The sequence below is a fragment of the Salvia splendens genome, chromosome 19 (genome assembly GCF_004379255.2).
Source record: "Salvia splendens isolate huo1 chromosome 19, SspV2, whole genome shotgun sequence".
In the NCBI taxonomy this organism is placed as follows: domain Eukaryota; kingdom Viridiplantae; phylum Streptophyta; class Magnoliopsida; order Lamiales; family Lamiaceae; genus Salvia; species Salvia splendens.
This window is the reverse complement of record NC_056050.1, coordinates 26155198-26172082: the sequence shown is the minus strand read 5'-3', so window position 1 is coordinate 26172082 and position 16885 is coordinate 26155198. Positions and strand designations below refer to the sequence as shown.

At 37.3% G+C, this 16885-nt stretch overlaps 2 protein-coding genes and 1 pseudogene across 2 annotated transcripts; 1 reads left to right on the top strand and 2 right to left on the bottom strand.

Moving 5' to 3' along the window:
* LOC121779444 (DDT domain-containing protein DDR4-like) lies at positions 1–6800 on the top strand. The gene is made up of 12 exons (XM_042176767.1): positions 1–1006; positions 1114–1224; positions 2739–2825; positions 2908–2945; positions 3058–3139; positions 3412–3518; positions 3692–3848; positions 4762–4854; positions 5019–5142; positions 5243–5285; positions 5394–5615; positions 5708–6800. Exons 1-12 carry the CDS (start codon positions 449–451, stop codon positions 6456–6458), a joined length of 2373 nt encoding a protein of 790 aa, XP_042032701.1. The 5' UTR covers positions 1–448; the 3' UTR covers positions 6459–6800.
* Positions 6801–6859: 59 nt separating this feature from the next.
* LOC121779445 (AAA-ATPase At3g28580-like) lies at positions 6860–8467 on the bottom strand. The gene has a single exon (XM_042176768.1). The coding sequence runs from the start codon at positions 8429–8431 to the stop codon at positions 6860–6862; it is 1572 nt and encodes a 523-aa protein (XP_042032702.1). The 5' UTR covers positions 8432–8467.
* Positions 8468–10889: 2422 nt separating this feature from the next.
* LOC121778786 lies at positions 10890–14829 on the bottom strand (annotated as a pseudogene).
* Between the last annotated feature and the right edge of the window lie 2056 nt (positions 14830–16885).

Here is a 16885-nt window from a genome sequence, read left to right as displayed (position 1 = left end):
CCTGATACAGTGAAACCCTCAAACCTCAGCCCTAAATAGAATTTAATCCCAATAATTCAATTCCTCTCCTCGTAGATTTTGATCCAATTTCACCGTTTTCAACGCCAAAGTTTCACCCCTTTCGCCAAAATCCCCGTATTTACACAGCTATATTTGTTTTTACAAAATCCGATTCTCCTCAATTTCCTGTCTCCTCTCTCCCCTTTTCCTTCTCTCTCTAAAAACTGAGGGGTGAAGAACCTACCGCAGCTCCAAAAACCCATTATTCACGTACCCCAGCAATGATTATTATGATTGTCTGATTTTCCCCTTTTCACGTTTTGCAGCAATCGTCTTCATTATTATCGGTATTGTTTGATGATTCGTGCAAATTATTGAGCTAGCTTTGGGAAAAACCCCAGCTTTATTGTGCCCATTTTGTTTGAATCAACATTCCTGGGCTGCTTCAATGCAAGCCCTTGATCTCCCATGTAACCCTTCTCTTGAAGATTCATCCGCCATGCCGGAGCATTACTCGCCGATCCACCACCACTCGCCGGAAAATTCGGAGAATCGAAAGTCCGGTTTCGAAAATAACACCAAGGGCGAGGGTATTAAGGAAACTAATGTGAAGTCAGCTAGTGAAAATAATGGTAATAGTAGTGTAGTAGTGAGGAGGGAGCGGCCGTCGAGGGCGTGCACGCAGAGGGCGGCAGCGAGGCTGCAAGCTGCAGCTGAGGCGGAGGCTACGGCGGAGGTGGAGAGGAAGAGGAAAAAGAAGAGGAAGGAGAGATTATCCGCCAGGCTGTTGAAGGAGGATTCGGAGGAAGAGGATGGTTATAGGGAAGAGGGGGAGGTGGGCGGAGAGGAGGAGGAGAATGGGGAGGAAGATGGCTCTACTTCGTTGGCACAGTTGCCGAGTAGTAGGGCAGTTACGCCTCTGGTCGGTGAGCCAGAGGCTTCGCAGCTGCCTCGGTGGAATATTCGGTCCATGTGGCAGTTGGCTTCTATTCTCAATTTCTTGAATGTATGTTCAGCTCTAGAAAAGATTATAGAAACGAGTAAGATTTGAGCTTTGTGAAGTTTTGGTCATTTGAAGCTGATTTACTTTTTTATATGTGCTGTGAGGTGTAGGTATTTAGGCCTCTATTGAATGTCAAGGTGGAGTTTTCAGCAGAGGAGTTTGAGACGGCCTTGATTAATCCGAATAATACGTTGGCTGAGATACATATGCCATTGTTAAAGGTTAGTCTTGTTACTTCCCTCTATAGTTTCCTAATTGTTAGTATAATTTTGGTTATTTGAGAGTAATTTTTTGTTGGTTTATAGTTCGTTTGGTCTATCCTCTGAAGTTCATGATGTTATTACTATTATTTTTTTTAATCTTGTAATGTGGTTGTTTAACATTACCTTTTGACAGATATATTGTATGTTAGCTCCTGCTCGGATTAAGATGCTGTAGTAAGGGATTGTCTTAGCCACAAATATAAAAAATAAAACTAAAACAAGTTGCGGGCATTGATTTTACCTTGAGTGAGCAAGCATGAATTTCAAGTACTTTTATAACTGTCTGGATGGCAGGAAAAAAAATCATTTTGTTGGAATATGGGTGAGTGTGCTCCTAATGCCAGTGCTTAAGGTTTTAGAGAGTAATTTAATGATCCGTGTTTCCTTTCTTTTCGAAATCTATCCTCTTTTTTCTTTTTCCATTCTTTTGAGTTTCATGGGGCTTCCTTTGGAGGATCATTGTACTGCCCATAGTATTGGAACCTTATGAGGGATTCTGTGAATTATAAATGTAAAGGGGCGTGGAAGGTGTCTTGAATAAACTGATCATTAGAGACTCAGTACACAACCTTTGCTCTTTTTGTATATGTGAAGGAAAGAGTTGTTGAATTTATTAGCAAATTTAAGGTATCAAATGTTATAACTGGACGATCAATGTCAAAGTATAGCCAACATCCATTCAGATCATTCCAGTGGAATGCTTAGTAGGACATAACTCTTGGAAATAATCTATAATGACTAGATTTGCTGGACTAAAGTAATTTCTTTTGTTGTGTGTTTACTGTCTGCAGATGACTAGTGGCCAATAATGCAATATCATGCCCATAAGATCGAGTTACATGCATTTATTTTGACCTAGAGGTGTCATTTTAGTTGTTTCGTTTTCATATAACTGGAATTTTTTTAAAAGTTGTTTGCAACCCATTCAATCTTTCAATGTAAGACATGTTCTGTTATCATCATCTCAAGAGTTCATAGGATTATAACTCTCACAAGAAAGATCATCTATACAAGTTTCAATTCTCTGTTTTAAGTTTCCCCAGTGACATAGTTTTCACCAATCAGTACCGCTCTTAATGTCATGAATGTGTATTTTTTTTAACACTCTTGATTTTGGTTCAAATGATAGTTTGCTATAATCCTAGGTCTATCCAAATAATTCATCATTACAAATTTAACTTACAGCATTATGCAAGTTTAGGTGAGAACTGCTTGTATTCTTGTGTTTTATGCAAGTTAAGGTGTGAAAGGTTATGAGTTCCTCATCAGAACTCTATCCAAATACTTCATCATTACAAATGTAACTCCAATGTACAGCATTATGCAAGTTTAGGTGAGAACTGTTTGTATTCTTGTGTTTTTTGCTTGACTTTTTTTGATAAGGTATGTATAGTTATCAAATTGCTGTTTGATAAACATTGCCGCTAACATTGTAACCAGTTCTCTTTATATGGGTATTTCACTTTTCGTAGGCCATTCCTCCTATTACCAGAATGGCACTTAATCATGATACTTGGATTACTGTTTTATGTAGAAAGCTGAGGGATTGGTGGCACTGGGTAAGCTCACTAATGATACTAAAAATTTAATCAATCTTTCTCAGAGTATGCTGGTTTTACTTAGTATGGTTCTCTGCTACAGGTTGCTGAAGGAGATTTACCGATAGTTGCATCACACAGGTGAGTGGATTCATATCTCAACAAAGTTCATTTTTTTTTGTTGTACTTGTGTTGGTCTGCGCGAGAAACACGTGTTTATATGCTCAAAAGAGTTGAGTTTTGTTTGTTTTAGGACTGAAATTGAGGCATACAACACACTTGATCCTGGGATGCGAGTGGTTATTCTGAAGGCATTATGTGATATTCGAGTTGAGGTATTAATATCGTATATTATTCTCTTGGTGATAGCTGTCTTAGCTTCAATAGATAAACTTTGGCCATTACAGGATTATATTATGTCATAGGGGCCTAAATAGTGATGTTGAGTTATTCTAATTATAAAATTTGAACAATCCTGGATTCATATGCAGTTATATGCTTCTGATATTTTATTGCTCCATTTTTTGGACAAAATTTCATTGACATACACTCCCGGCTCCCGCCCACGATTTCTACTAGTGCTTAATTAACCATGTTGTCTTCGCAGCAAGAAGATATACGGAACTACATAGATGAGTCATTAAAACATGGTGTTCAGCTCTCAATATTTCGCAAAGAACGCCTAGGTGGCGATTCTTATGGAGTCTCATATTGGTAAACTACAGGCTCTGTGATGATGGATTACATTTTGTTATCTATGTAAATAGTTTCTATTGATGGTTCAGCTCTACCAAGGAGGTGTCTCAGTGTCTTGCATGCTTCTGTATTCACTTCATTGTGTAGAATGTAACTTTGAAAGTTATTTATGGATGCTTCTTACTCTCTAGGTATGAAGATGATCCCATCATTGGCCATCGACTATACAGAGAGATTAGGAATGTTGAGGTGAAAAAAGGAAGGGGAAGGAATATTCCACCTATTCCTCATTCATCATATCAATGGGAAGCAGTTGCCACTAATTTAGATGAATTCCTGATTGTTTCTGTAAGTCTTGTTTTTTGTCAATTCTTTTTGATATGCATATTTCTTGAGCAAGTGTTATTTTGTCAATTCTTATATATGGATATTTTTTTTAGCAAAAGTCAGATTCTTCTCTTTGTCCCTTTGGTTTCCCATGCCGGCTGTATTCATTACAAACACATGAAAATATACAAATTCATTCATATTGCATTGAACTTTACACTTTTCCTTGGTAATCATCTCCTTTTCCAGCCTGGAGATGATGTCAAATGTATATGATACATGCTTTTAAGAGCCTTGGGGAGTTTGTGTTTGATAAACAGCATAAGATTCTGAGTAAAAGCCTTGGGGAGTTTGTGTTTGATAAACAGCATAAGATTCTGAGTCCATTACACTTTGCGGTCAATCCAAACGTATTTTATGGCTGTGTGGTAGAAGATGGTTATCTACTGGTTTCTAGACTAGCAAAGGTTGTTGATTCAAATTCATTTGTACTTAAATTCAGTTTGAGTTGCATATGTGTTGGGTGGTGTGTAAGATGATTGCTTGGCTTTGTGTCACTCAAGGAGACTGCAAATTGCTTTTGTGTCAACTTCATGTTAGATTCTAGATGCCAGGGTATAATGGTTTTATATTGATGCAACCTAGCTAGTTGGGGAGCTGAGGTATAGTGCTTGTAGATGTTAAAAATATGCCATCGCCTTTAAATTACAACTTGTAAAATTCACTGGATTTATGATCTAAGAGGCCACAGTTGAATTCTGAGTGTGCACCTGATTGTGTGTTTTTTTAGGTGTCTGGTCTGAATCTTATTTTCTTTTCCATTGCCCGACCTCATATCCTTGGCAAGCTTACACCGCATACCTTCTGAAAATTCAACTTTACTTTTATTTCTGGCATATGTTTTCATTGTCTATTTTATGTTTGTTGCTTACAGGAGAAGCTCTTTTCAAGTAAAAATAGAACCGAGGTGTCTGTTGGGAAGAAATTGAAAAATGTCATGCTTCCTGAAATTGAGAAGGTCCACAAGGTGGTAAATTGTTCTTTATTGAAATATGATTTTCCATGCATTTTCTTCTATTTTGGTCGTTGTCCTGCATTGAGTTAATTAATCCCTTTCTTGACGAGAACATCTTATTAGTTTTAAGCATTTCCTGTATATTGTGGTTGGTTCTAAGAAGTATCTTTATCCAGATGAAGGAGAAACTGTTAAAGAAGCAACATAGACAAGCACTTATGCTCGATAACATGATTGGCATGGATGGTATGGCTGCCGGACGCTCTCTCCGTGATAGAAAACCCGTGACCTATACTTTTGGTATGTGCCAGATAGCTTCTTAGTAGACTTCCGCCCTTGTTTATGCTTTGGATTAATTTTTCCCAGTCCACCATTGATATTATTCTTCCATTTTTTGCAGATGATTATGATCGATCAATAAATGAAGCTATAAAGGTCACCAAGTGAGGATCTTAGCACCCAGAATTTCTACAACTACTTGCAACATTACTTTTCCTTATATTTTATTTTGGAAAATTTTCACCCTTTTTTCTTCTTATAAACCCTACCAGGGCGAACAAGCAATCACCCGAACCTTTTGATGGAAGAGATCCTCCCGTGAAACATGAATTGTCTAGAAATGGTAGATTGGATGGCCCATCACACCACTCTCAAAACCTCACTTTCAGCGCTGTTTCTCCCAAATCTCCTTACGATGACGATGGCGATGGCGATGGCGATGACGATGACGGAGAATTTTATGAAGATCACAAAACTGAAACATTAGACCGAGGGTATGATAATTCACTCCCCGGATTGTTTTGTTTGCTTGAAAGTCTCTCATCATTCTTAATAAATTTATAAATACTTTTTTTTTGTCTTGTAGTGATCGCCGGAGGCAAAGGCCTGAACGCTATTCAGTGAATGAATACGTAGAAGCAGTCTCAGATGCTGAAGCAGAATTTGACAGTGATGATGACATAGTTGGGGAAGTGGTTTATGACGATGAATATCTTAAAAGAAAGAAGCGAAGGAAGATGTCAAGTAGCTCCGAAGGCGATGAGGAGTACCACTGGGATGAAGAAAATCATGAAGAGGAGGAAGAGGAGGAGGAAGATGATGTATTAAGTTCCAGTGAGGATAGTGATGCGCCACCACGCCGAACCAGAGCATTGCCTGGCCGAACTAGGAGGGAAACAAAACTGAGGTCAGTTGGTGACCTCCAGCCAGGTCTCAGACGAAGTAAAAGGGCCACCCGTATCAATTATAGACAATATGAGGTTTCTGAATCTGACAATGAACAAACAAAACCTGAGAAATCGAATGCTCCAGACGAGCCCTCATACTCAAGTGGCGGTGACACAGAGTTCTCAACCAGTATCCAAGATTCCGATGAGAAAATCAGTAACCAGGAGGACATCCAGGATATCCATGCCAATCATCAGCCTATTGAGGAGCAGCAACCGGAGGCGGTTGAGGAAAAGCCACCAATTCCACCAGAACAAGAGAACCACAAAGATGAAGAAGTTGAAGGGGTGAGCAAAAGACGTTTTCTTGATCTTAATGAACTTGCTCCGGGTTCTGGGTTCGAAGATGGTCCCAACTCAATGAGTGACGAAGACAGAGATGACTTCTGAGCATCCCTTCTACCAAAAGAGAGGAGCAACAAGTTTTACCTTTATGAGGCTGATATGTCTGGTTGATGATTTTTGTGGCAGTCCATTCCATCTATTAGAGAGTTCTTACTTGCCAAAACTCAAGCGACGTCCCTCTTGCAGTTTATTTATCTTTTCCTGCTGGGAGTGTCTTTTTGCTGAGAAGATGGTGTGTAGATTAAGTCGGTTCTACATTATGTTTTCACTTTTAAGAAAGAAAAGGCACGGATGAGGAGTTCTGTTGGGAGTTCTTACTCTTCTGATCGAGACGTTGTACACTAGCTTAACTAATATTTGCAACAAAAGTATTCGCTTTTTATTAAACTCTGTGGCTCAGCGTTATATTTCTCTGGTTTACATCTGTGTTTACCATTACCTACTGATTAAATAGCAGCTGCATTGTGGTTGATCTCTGTATCTTTAATTTCTCTGCACTTGCTGTTCTTTGTTTCCTCAAGAATGCATATGAGATTTCGAAGGCTTTGCTCTGGACCATCTTTTGCAGATTTTGGCATGAGGTTTTCCGCAACATCAGCTGGTGATATCTCGACCTCCTGGATCAGCTCCTCGATGGATTGGAACAGTGGATGTGCTTCAAGTTCCAGGTAATTCTTAGCGAGCACTTTAAATCCTTCGTATTTGCAGTAAGATAGCTCGATATGTTTGTCCATCCGGCCCCTTCTTGTAAGAGCTGGGTCGAGCTTATCCACATGGTTTGTTGTGAATACGATTAATCTCTCCCCTGCACAAGCAGACCAGAGGCCGTCTATGAAATTCAGCAGGCCTGAGAGAGTGACCTTGCTGTCACTCTCTTCCTTCTCCTTACGAGGAGTCGTCTTTTTCTCGACTTTTCCAGGCTCTTCTGCAGGTTTCTCCGCTTTCTTCTCCCTCTGGCCTGTTAAGTCGAGGGAGCAATCGATATCCTCTATCACGATGATTGATTTAGCAGTAGTGTTTGTCAAAAGCTTCCTGAGCTCCGTATTGTCCTTCACCGAGGTAAGCTCGAGATCATAAACATCATAGCTGAGAAAGTTGGCCATGGCTGCGATCATCGTAGATTTTCCTGTTCCGGGAGGGCCATACAGCAGATAACCCCTTTTCCACGCCTTGCCGATTCTTGCATAGTAATCTTTACTCTTTATGAAGGTCAGCAGATCCTCCACGATCTCCTCCTTCTTCTCTGGCTCCATTGCTAGAGTCGCGAACTTGGCTGGATGTTCGAACACGATATGGGTCCAGGTAGACTTGCCATTCGTGTAGAGCCTCCGCTGCCTGTTCGCGGCCTGAATCTCTCTCCCTCTCTTTAAGACATGCTGCAGGTAATCCTCCGTCATCATCTTCTTGTAGCACTCGTTGAACTTGAGCTTGTAGTACCTCTGCTCGGGCTCTGGGTAATACGAGGCCCCGCTGGCCCGGGAAGGAACCTTCCCGGAGATCCATTTCACCTCAACTCCGTTGAACATGTCCGTCGTGTTCTCGTACTCTTCCATGCTCAGCATCACCTTGTTCTCGTTCGTCATCACGGCCTTGAGCCGTTTGGCATCAGGCAATTTCACACTCAAGTACGCAGCTACGAGGCCGTAGGCCTCGTGGCGCCGGAGATGACTTCCGGTGTACTCGTGGATCAAGACCTGGATGTCCGGATTCAAGAATCCGGACAGCCTCTTGAATCCGGACAGCCTCTCGGTGAGTTTCTCGATGTAGCGGCGGAGCTGCTTCGGGCAGTTCCGCCAGATCATGTTACAGCAGAAGACGAAGGTGACGATGATGGACCGGACCGACCCAAACATGCCTGGTATGCTCTTTACCGGAATGATCATTTTGGGACGGAAAGGGTGATGAAATTGGGGGCTTTGTATGCTTTTATAAGCATGAAAAGTAGGTAAAGGAAAGAAGTATATTTTTATCATAAGATTTGAATGCGTATAATATAAGCCTCTATTATAGTGTATCATGAAATTTGGAAATTTGTTATACCTTGTGTCGAAAGTTTGAGAGTACATAAATCGGTTGTATATTTATTTTCTATTTTTTTCTTTTATTTTTTGTAAAGATTTTTTTAGATGTAAGGATATTCTTTTTTTATGGAAATGAATCATTGGGAAAATTGTAAAATAAAATCATAAAATTTGATTAAATTATAGTTCTATACAAATTTGAAAATTAGAAAGAAACGAAATTTGAATTTGTTTTTAATTATTTCTTCATGGTGGTTTTTTTATTGAAATATGACAATAAAAAAATACACATGGATATAACCATCGATGAGTTAAACAATGTTTTCAATTCATAAAAAACATCATTTGGTTAAAAATGTAAACAATACTATATTATAGGTAGGCAATTAGAATTTGAAAATAAAAACAAAAATTATAAAATTTGCATTTATTCTCAATTATTTTATGGTGATTTTTTTTTTGAAATGGTATTTGATATGATCAACAAAAAATCATACTGTCATCACTGATGAGTTAAACAATGTTATATATTCATAAAAAGATATCGTTTGGTTGAAAAATATGAACAATATATCATACGCGATCAAGATTTTATGCCATGAATATATCCAAACTTCATCATTTTTGTGATTGATTTTCAAAATTATGGATATCAGTAGAATATTATCAAATTTAATGGGTTTTTTTATATATATTATAAATTGGCCTAAAATGAATCGTAGAATGAAGTACAAGGTCATTTTAGTCAAAGTCAATCTCATGTGAAACATCTTTCTGTACTACTATATTTGTATAACTGGAATATGAAGAAGAAGAGTCCAAATTTAGTGGTTTTTATGGTATATTTCTCTAAATCAAACTATAGATTGAAGATCGAAATATAAGGTCTTCCTAGTCAAAGGGATGAGCAAAAGACGTTTTCTTGAGTAAAAGACTGCTTTTCTTGATACAAATATTCACTTACATTAAAACATTAACTTGTACTAGTTAAATTAATCTGTGAGGTTCTATCTGTTTAACCAATAACATTAACAACACTTGATCTTATCTAATTTATCAAATCGAACGAAATATTGCATTGCATTGAACATTGTACAATATGCTTAATCTTTACTATAACTTTGTGCATGGCATGTTTATTGATTGCTTTGTCCTCTTTATCAAGACTTCAACTCCTCTGTTGTACGGTTGCACCCAATTTACAAATATATTGTTAATTTTATTAAGAAATTCAGTTATAAAACAATTATACTATGATCAAATCAGTTATCATGTATATTTCCTTTTCTGGTTTTTCATTTTCATTTTCTGTTATATTCTTTTTTTCTTTATTTGGAAGTATATGAGATTAAATTAGACCGTCCGACAAGTTAAGATCCGTACGAGGTTGTGCAATACAAGTCAATCACATGTAAGAAGAATGAGAACAAAAAAGAGACAGTGACAGTCGCACAAAAAATCTGTGTGCCTCTACGTTCTCTAATATTTTTTGGTATGATTAGAATAATTGTATCCATGTTTAATTCTTGAGCATTTTTGTCAACTAGCCTTACTTTAGAGGATAATGGACAAAATCAATTTAAAATTATATACTTAAATCTAAACAATAGTGCTAGTACACCGGAGTGCTTAATTGGCGGTTGCTCGTAGTACGTCATCGCGTGCTCAACCACTAATCATGTTGCCGCGCTGCCCGTTGCCCAATGCATGCTCGGTTTCTGTGATTAATGGCTATGTCTGCAAAAGCACGCAGATGGGTGAGACGGTTGTGGCTTGCTACAAATCTCACCCAATTTTTATGTTTTTTTATAAAATTCAAATGCAAAAATGAATTTTAATTAAAAAGATTTAAATTTTCAAACGGCTATATTTGTTTTTTTTATTATTTATCTTTTCCCACCTATAAAAATACCTACACCTCAACAATTTCTACACAACTCACAATTTTTTTAGTTGTTTTATAAAATTATTAATTTTTTTATTTGACCTTATATTAATACGTAAAGATAAAAAAATAAAATAATAAATAATGTTAAGTGCTTTTGAGTGCACAAAGATGCCGAAAATGGAGATAAACACTCGGGTATCTAAGTGCTTAAGATTTAAGTGTTTAACCAAGTGATGACTGTGGATGCCCTTAAAGTGTCACCAATTCTAAATTTGATATAGTACAATTTATAAAATCAAACTATTGAAAGAGTTACAATATAAAAGAATATTAAACGAACACTAAACAAATCTAGAGAATGGTCACAAGGATATAACATTAAAAATCAACTTATTCATTTGGATTATCAATTACTAGTTTTTATGTGTTCTGTAGCAAATCAAACCATAATGAGCTAAAGATAATATGATCAGTTGCAAAAGTGAATAAACATTAGCTGCACATACACATTCATCCTATGTTCTATTCTTTTCTATAAAACGACGTCGTTTAGCGAACTAACCAACCTTGAGGAGCTCAGGAACAATGCCATCAATCAATCTAAAGCTGCAAAAAATTTTTGTTTCTAAGACTACCTGTTATGTTTAAACGCCGTATGGATATCTGTTCGTCATGTCACGTTGCAGCACAGAGGCTCCCCTTGCAGTTTCAGCTTCTGCCAGAGGCAGATCATCTGCCTCGGAGACTGATAGTGCGCGGTTATGTAATGCTCTATGCACCCGAACTGACAGAAATTCTGGCTATGAACGTACTCTACCGGTCTCGTTTTGTTGAACTTCTCCACCCACATCCCCATGCTAACATCTTCCATTTTGAACAACTGTCATCAATAAAGGAAGCAAATTCATCATTTTTTCATAATCATAAGCACATTAATTAAGCTATGTGATGTGGGGAATGTGCAGCTTTACCCTTAGCTCGTGCTTCTCAAAATCGGATAGAATGGCTTTTGCAATGTCGGACGAGATTATGTAGCCTGGCCCGTTTGCATAAGGCGGGTAGACTTGTTCTGGCCATTCCTGAGCCACCAAAACAGAATGAGGCCAATCCCATTAGTATCATGGTTTGTATGTTTTCCCCATTACAAAGAAATTAAATCCATGAACCTATTTTGAGACAGCTTAGGCACACACAAATTTGACAGTACAAGCTTGACAGCGCAGATTAGAACGCGAACGAGAAGCTTTACTGGCACAGAAACATGTAAAAAGAGGCTAGAATTCAACTTGTTAACAAGCAATAGAAACAAACTGCATCCAAATAAGGACTATTTTAACCAAATACCTCACTGCATTTCACTGACTTGCACAAGGCCTACTGCGTTCGAGCAGTGAACGTTAGAGGTTTCGTTTATTGGTTCTAAAAACCTTAAGAAGTCTATTTTCATCTACAAAAAGATTTTTTCAAAAATTCCTATTGGTTTGGAAGATATACGTAAAATACCACATCCTACTACTAGAACAGAGCATTTTTCAGGTAGTTCACTTCTAACAATTTTTATGAAGGCGGAATTAATCGACAGCATGGAGTAAAGAAGGACCACGACGAGGAGAAACAGACTCAAGGAAGGAAAAAAAACAAGATTGGCGTATTACCTCATAAGTAACGGTCCATTTGCCACTGCGTAGGGGCTCATGGAAGTAATTCATGTTTCCGATATACAAGCTTCTACCATCTTTTCTTGCTGTTGCTGCTTCGATGACTGCATCTACTCTAACCAATGTGTCGTCGTCACCCTTCATAATGTGACGGGCTGATACGGTATGAACCTGGAAAAAACGATACTTGGTTAATTTATGCAGGAAAAGGGTTGGGAATTGTTCGATTCTTGAAACTACACTCACCCCATATTCGCAGATGGCGACAGTTTAGAGAACGACAAGGTCGTACGTGTCCTTGTAGGGGACTATGACAATATCTCCGAAAAACTCAGCTTCTTTCTTGACTTCTTCATTCACTTCCCTTTCTTATCCTGTCCAAATTAATTTTCAAAAGCAATCAGCAGAGGTTTAAAAAAGACTTCAACATATTTCAAGATATCAATCACTTTAACCTACCATAGCCACGAAGAAACGAGCAACAACGTTTGATGATCTGATTAGCTTGTGCTGCATCCAAGACTTCCTCACCGCCATCCTCTCAGCGAAGTGGTTGCCAGCTGAAAGAATACCAATGAATAGTTCGACTGGTTTATCGGGGATAGGGGGGGCCTTCCATTTATCAGACAACTCGAGATGTTTCTGAGGAGCGAAACTGGGGTGTGATGTGGGCAAGGAAGCAGCAACTATGGAGAGCACATCAACGTGCTTATGCAAGTATAGTCCAGTGGCGTCCTCAATGGCGAATCCCTGAGATACGTTCGAATAGAATGTTGGAAAGTGGTGTCGGAGATGTAAAGTGAAGATGAGAGAGTAACTCACAGTGTGATATGTGAATGAGGTAACATGCTTTCCATCAACATTCACGTGGAAGCCCTGCAAACCGGCCTTGATTGTTAGAACAAACAGTTTTTCTTTGGCGAAAGGGAACCCGTTCTTGCCATCCGAAATCCATTTCTCGCATTGAACAAATCCATCCACTGCAATAAGCGAAAGGAGTAGTCCATCATTTGTAATGAAAAAACAATGCATCAAGAAACTGCATAAGATTAAACATCGCACTACAAAGTTCAAGTCGATGATAGAAACGATCCACGAAGATCAGAGGCCGGTTCCTCTATGGACGAGCCTCATTCAACCCATGATGGTAAAGGGTTATACATATATGCATCTTATACACTACTTCTTGACTAATGTAAACACGAAACGAACGCGAACATCATATAAACCACATGAAATTCCTAATTTTTTTGCACTTCCAATATATCCCCCCCCCCCCCCCCCCCCCCCATTCTACACTACTTCGTGACTAATGTAAACGCGAGCACAAACACAAAAACGAACACGAACATCATCTAAACCAAGTGAAATTCCTTAATTCTTTTAATTTCACTTCCAATATATCCCCACCATCTTCATCTAATCTACTTCTTGCCTAATGTAAACACGAGCACAAACACAAAAACGAACACGAACATCATCTAAACCATGTGAAATTCCTAAATTCTTTTAATTTCACTTCCAATGTATCCCCACCATCTTCATCTAATCTACTTCTTGCCTAATGTAAACACGAGCACAAACACAAAAACGAACACGAACATCATCTAAACCACGTGAAATTCCTAAATTCTTTTAATTTCACTTCCAATATATCCCCACCTTCATCTAATCTACTTCTTGCCTAATGTAAACACGAGCACAAACACAAAAACGAACACGAACATCATCCAAACCACACGAAATTCCCAAATTCATCTAACTTCACTTCCAATACATTCCACTCTCCATCAACACTAAACACAAACACATGAAACCACTCAAATCAAACAATGCAAAAACACACAACTCAAATCAAAATCCAAAAACAGAGCAACTCCCTCCTTCCACTCACCAGTCGGCTGATCAGCCTCCGACCTCCCACCTTCGCAGCGCTGCGCCTTGCCCCACTGCATCCTATAACACTTGTTGAGCTCGATCACAGGCTCCCCGCTAAAATCCCCATCCAGCCGCGGATTGAAATGCAGTATCCGCGGTGGATCCTCCCCTTCCACCGTCCTCAGCCCCTGCAGCTCCACCAAAAACTGCCCCGCCACCGGCCTCCCCACCACCGTGATATGCGACCCCAGAGTCAGCCCACACGGCAGCACCGCCACCCCCCCATCCTTCCCAAACTCATCCCCTGTAATCAAAACAGAGGAAGGGCACTTCTCAACCTTCTCACTCACATTCCCTTCCACACCACCGCCACTCCCCTCAAGCTCCCCCCAAAGCCTCTTCCCTTGCTCAACGGCGTCGTTTGCCGACTTCAAGATTCCATTTTTACTGCTCGGAGACGGAATTGCAGTGAAATTCAAGCCAGAGAGCAGCCTTTTCGGGAGCCGCTCGATTTCTACACGTTTTCTTGGTTGAAATAGGGCGTTAATTGGGCGAATGAGAGACTATCTTCCCTCCAAAATTTCCATCACGAGCTTGGAATCTAACAAGCCATTAGCGTTGCTGCTGTACAAAATTTCTTGGGAAACAGAGTGTATCCCGTTTTTGAACATGTGCAAGACTTCGAAAATGAGCAGAATTTAGCCGAGGGAGATGAAGAGAGTTTGAATGAGGGTTGATTTTTGCCGGCTTAGTGTAGCCAAGACGTCTGATTTCGTCCTTTTCATTTTCTCTGTTTTTGTATCAAGATATTGGAGGGAAAAAAACAGAGGATGAAACTATCTGTATAATCGCGTTTTATAACAGCGAGTTTTAATGAAACAAACTGTGTAAAATGTAGAGAAAGAGAGGAATGCAGATAAGTAGAGACGAGGTTAAGCAGAGCACAAAACCTTCTTGACGCATATATAGGAAGAGAGTTCTTGCAGGGACGGTCAATTCTTGATTTGGTAGGCAATAGTATTTAATTTGACTTGAAATGAGTCAGCCATTAATTGTAAGATTCTGAAGCATTTAAAGAAACATGAAAGAATATAGTCGTAGCAAGCATAATCTCATTTGGCGACTATACGAGTTATATACACAATAAATTAGAAGATATGTGCAGATAAAATTGGAGAAAGAAATAGAAGAAATGAAAATATTGAATAATACGAATTTTGATGTAAAACTAATAAAGCAAGAAAAAGATAAAAAAAATAATGTTAAGCATTTAGAGAATAGGAAAGAATTTAATCATATCATAGTAAGTTAATATTAATATCATTTTTATACCCTATGTGAAAAATAATTTTATTTGTAGACTATACGAGTTATAATGGGTAATTAATAAAGTAAAAGAGAGGTACAAATATGATTGGAAAAAGAAAGATAAAAATATGGTAGAAGTATTAATAATGGACGACACGAATTTTAATATAAACTTAATAAAATAATAAAAGAGAGATTATTTTAAGTTTTGTTAGTGAAAAATATGACCCACATTTTCTGATAAATAAAATTATCATTAATAGATTGAGACTATTAATGGCGGACGGCTCAATATGATTAATTTTGAATGAAAGTAGTAATAAACTATTAATCTTATTTTCATATTTTCACTATTTATGAAAATGGTAATGAAGATGATACTAATTTTAATATGCTATTGATAAATTAAATGAGAAAGAAGCAACGCAGTTAATTTTGAAAGTAAAAGAGAAAAAATTATGAAAAACTTTCGTGAGTAGAATAAAGCTAATTTTGGTGAACTCATAAAAACAGAAAAAAAGATTATTTTTATAAGGTTTAATATAGTATTAATTGAATATGGATATATAATGATTTAATTACATATGATACTCACTAATGAAATGTTGTCAAAGTCAACTAATCATTTAATAGTTGACACTTTCGCAATGATTAATGAGATATTTAATAGGAGTAGCTAAGATTTTTGCTAGAGTTTGACTTACTAAAAGCAGTCTTATATCTCAGAAAATATAATTTGAAAAGATGCAATCTTCCAGAAATTGAAGTAGTAAGATTGATTTATATCTGATACTAAAATTGTATGTTGAATTGTTTTATTTAGTTGCATATCATAAAAATCAGTCACTATTAAGAATAAGAAAAATTAATTATCTATATTTGCCCAAAAATTTTCAATTCCCCATTTGTGCAGAGGAAATAAATCAATGGGCATATTCTACTCCCTTCATCCACAATTAAGTGTTATAAGTTGACTTGATACAAATTTTTAAAAATGTAATGGAAATTTGGTAGAAAAAAGTTAATGGAAGGCGAATTCTATTTTTATATACTAAGTACTAGTAAATTTTAAAATGAAATATGAGTTAGAAGAGTTTTTGAAACGTGGAGTCAATTATAAAAAATAATAAAAATTAAATAAAACAATTATTTGTAGATGAGCGTTAAAGGTAACTTGAGGCGTGGATGGGGTCTTGTTAGGTTGAGATTTTTTAGCTTAATTGAGAATTGAGATGCATTTTCAGCCACTCATTTTGAAATGTCAACTACAAGTAGATTATATCAACTAAGGGTATTATCGTCATTTCATTTCAATAGCCAGAATATCAAATGTCAACAACTAAAAAAAATTTATTTTTTTATTTTTTTAAATTTTTTTTTAAAAAAAATTAATTTTTTTTTTAATTTTTTTAATTTTCACGCGATGTCAACTACGATGTGTAGCCTGCACATCAAATGTCAATAGCCCTGCACATCAAATGTCAATAGCCTGCACATCAAATGTCAACAGCTTATAGTTGACATTATATGTGTATAGGTGATATGAATCATATATGTAGTTGACATTATATATGTGCAGTTGACATGAATTGTATATGTAGTTGACATTATATGTGTGTAGTTGACATGAATTGTATATGTAGTTGACAAAAAAAATAAAAATAATAAAAAAAATAAAAAACGAAAAAAAAATTTAATTTTTTTTAAAAAATAAAAAAA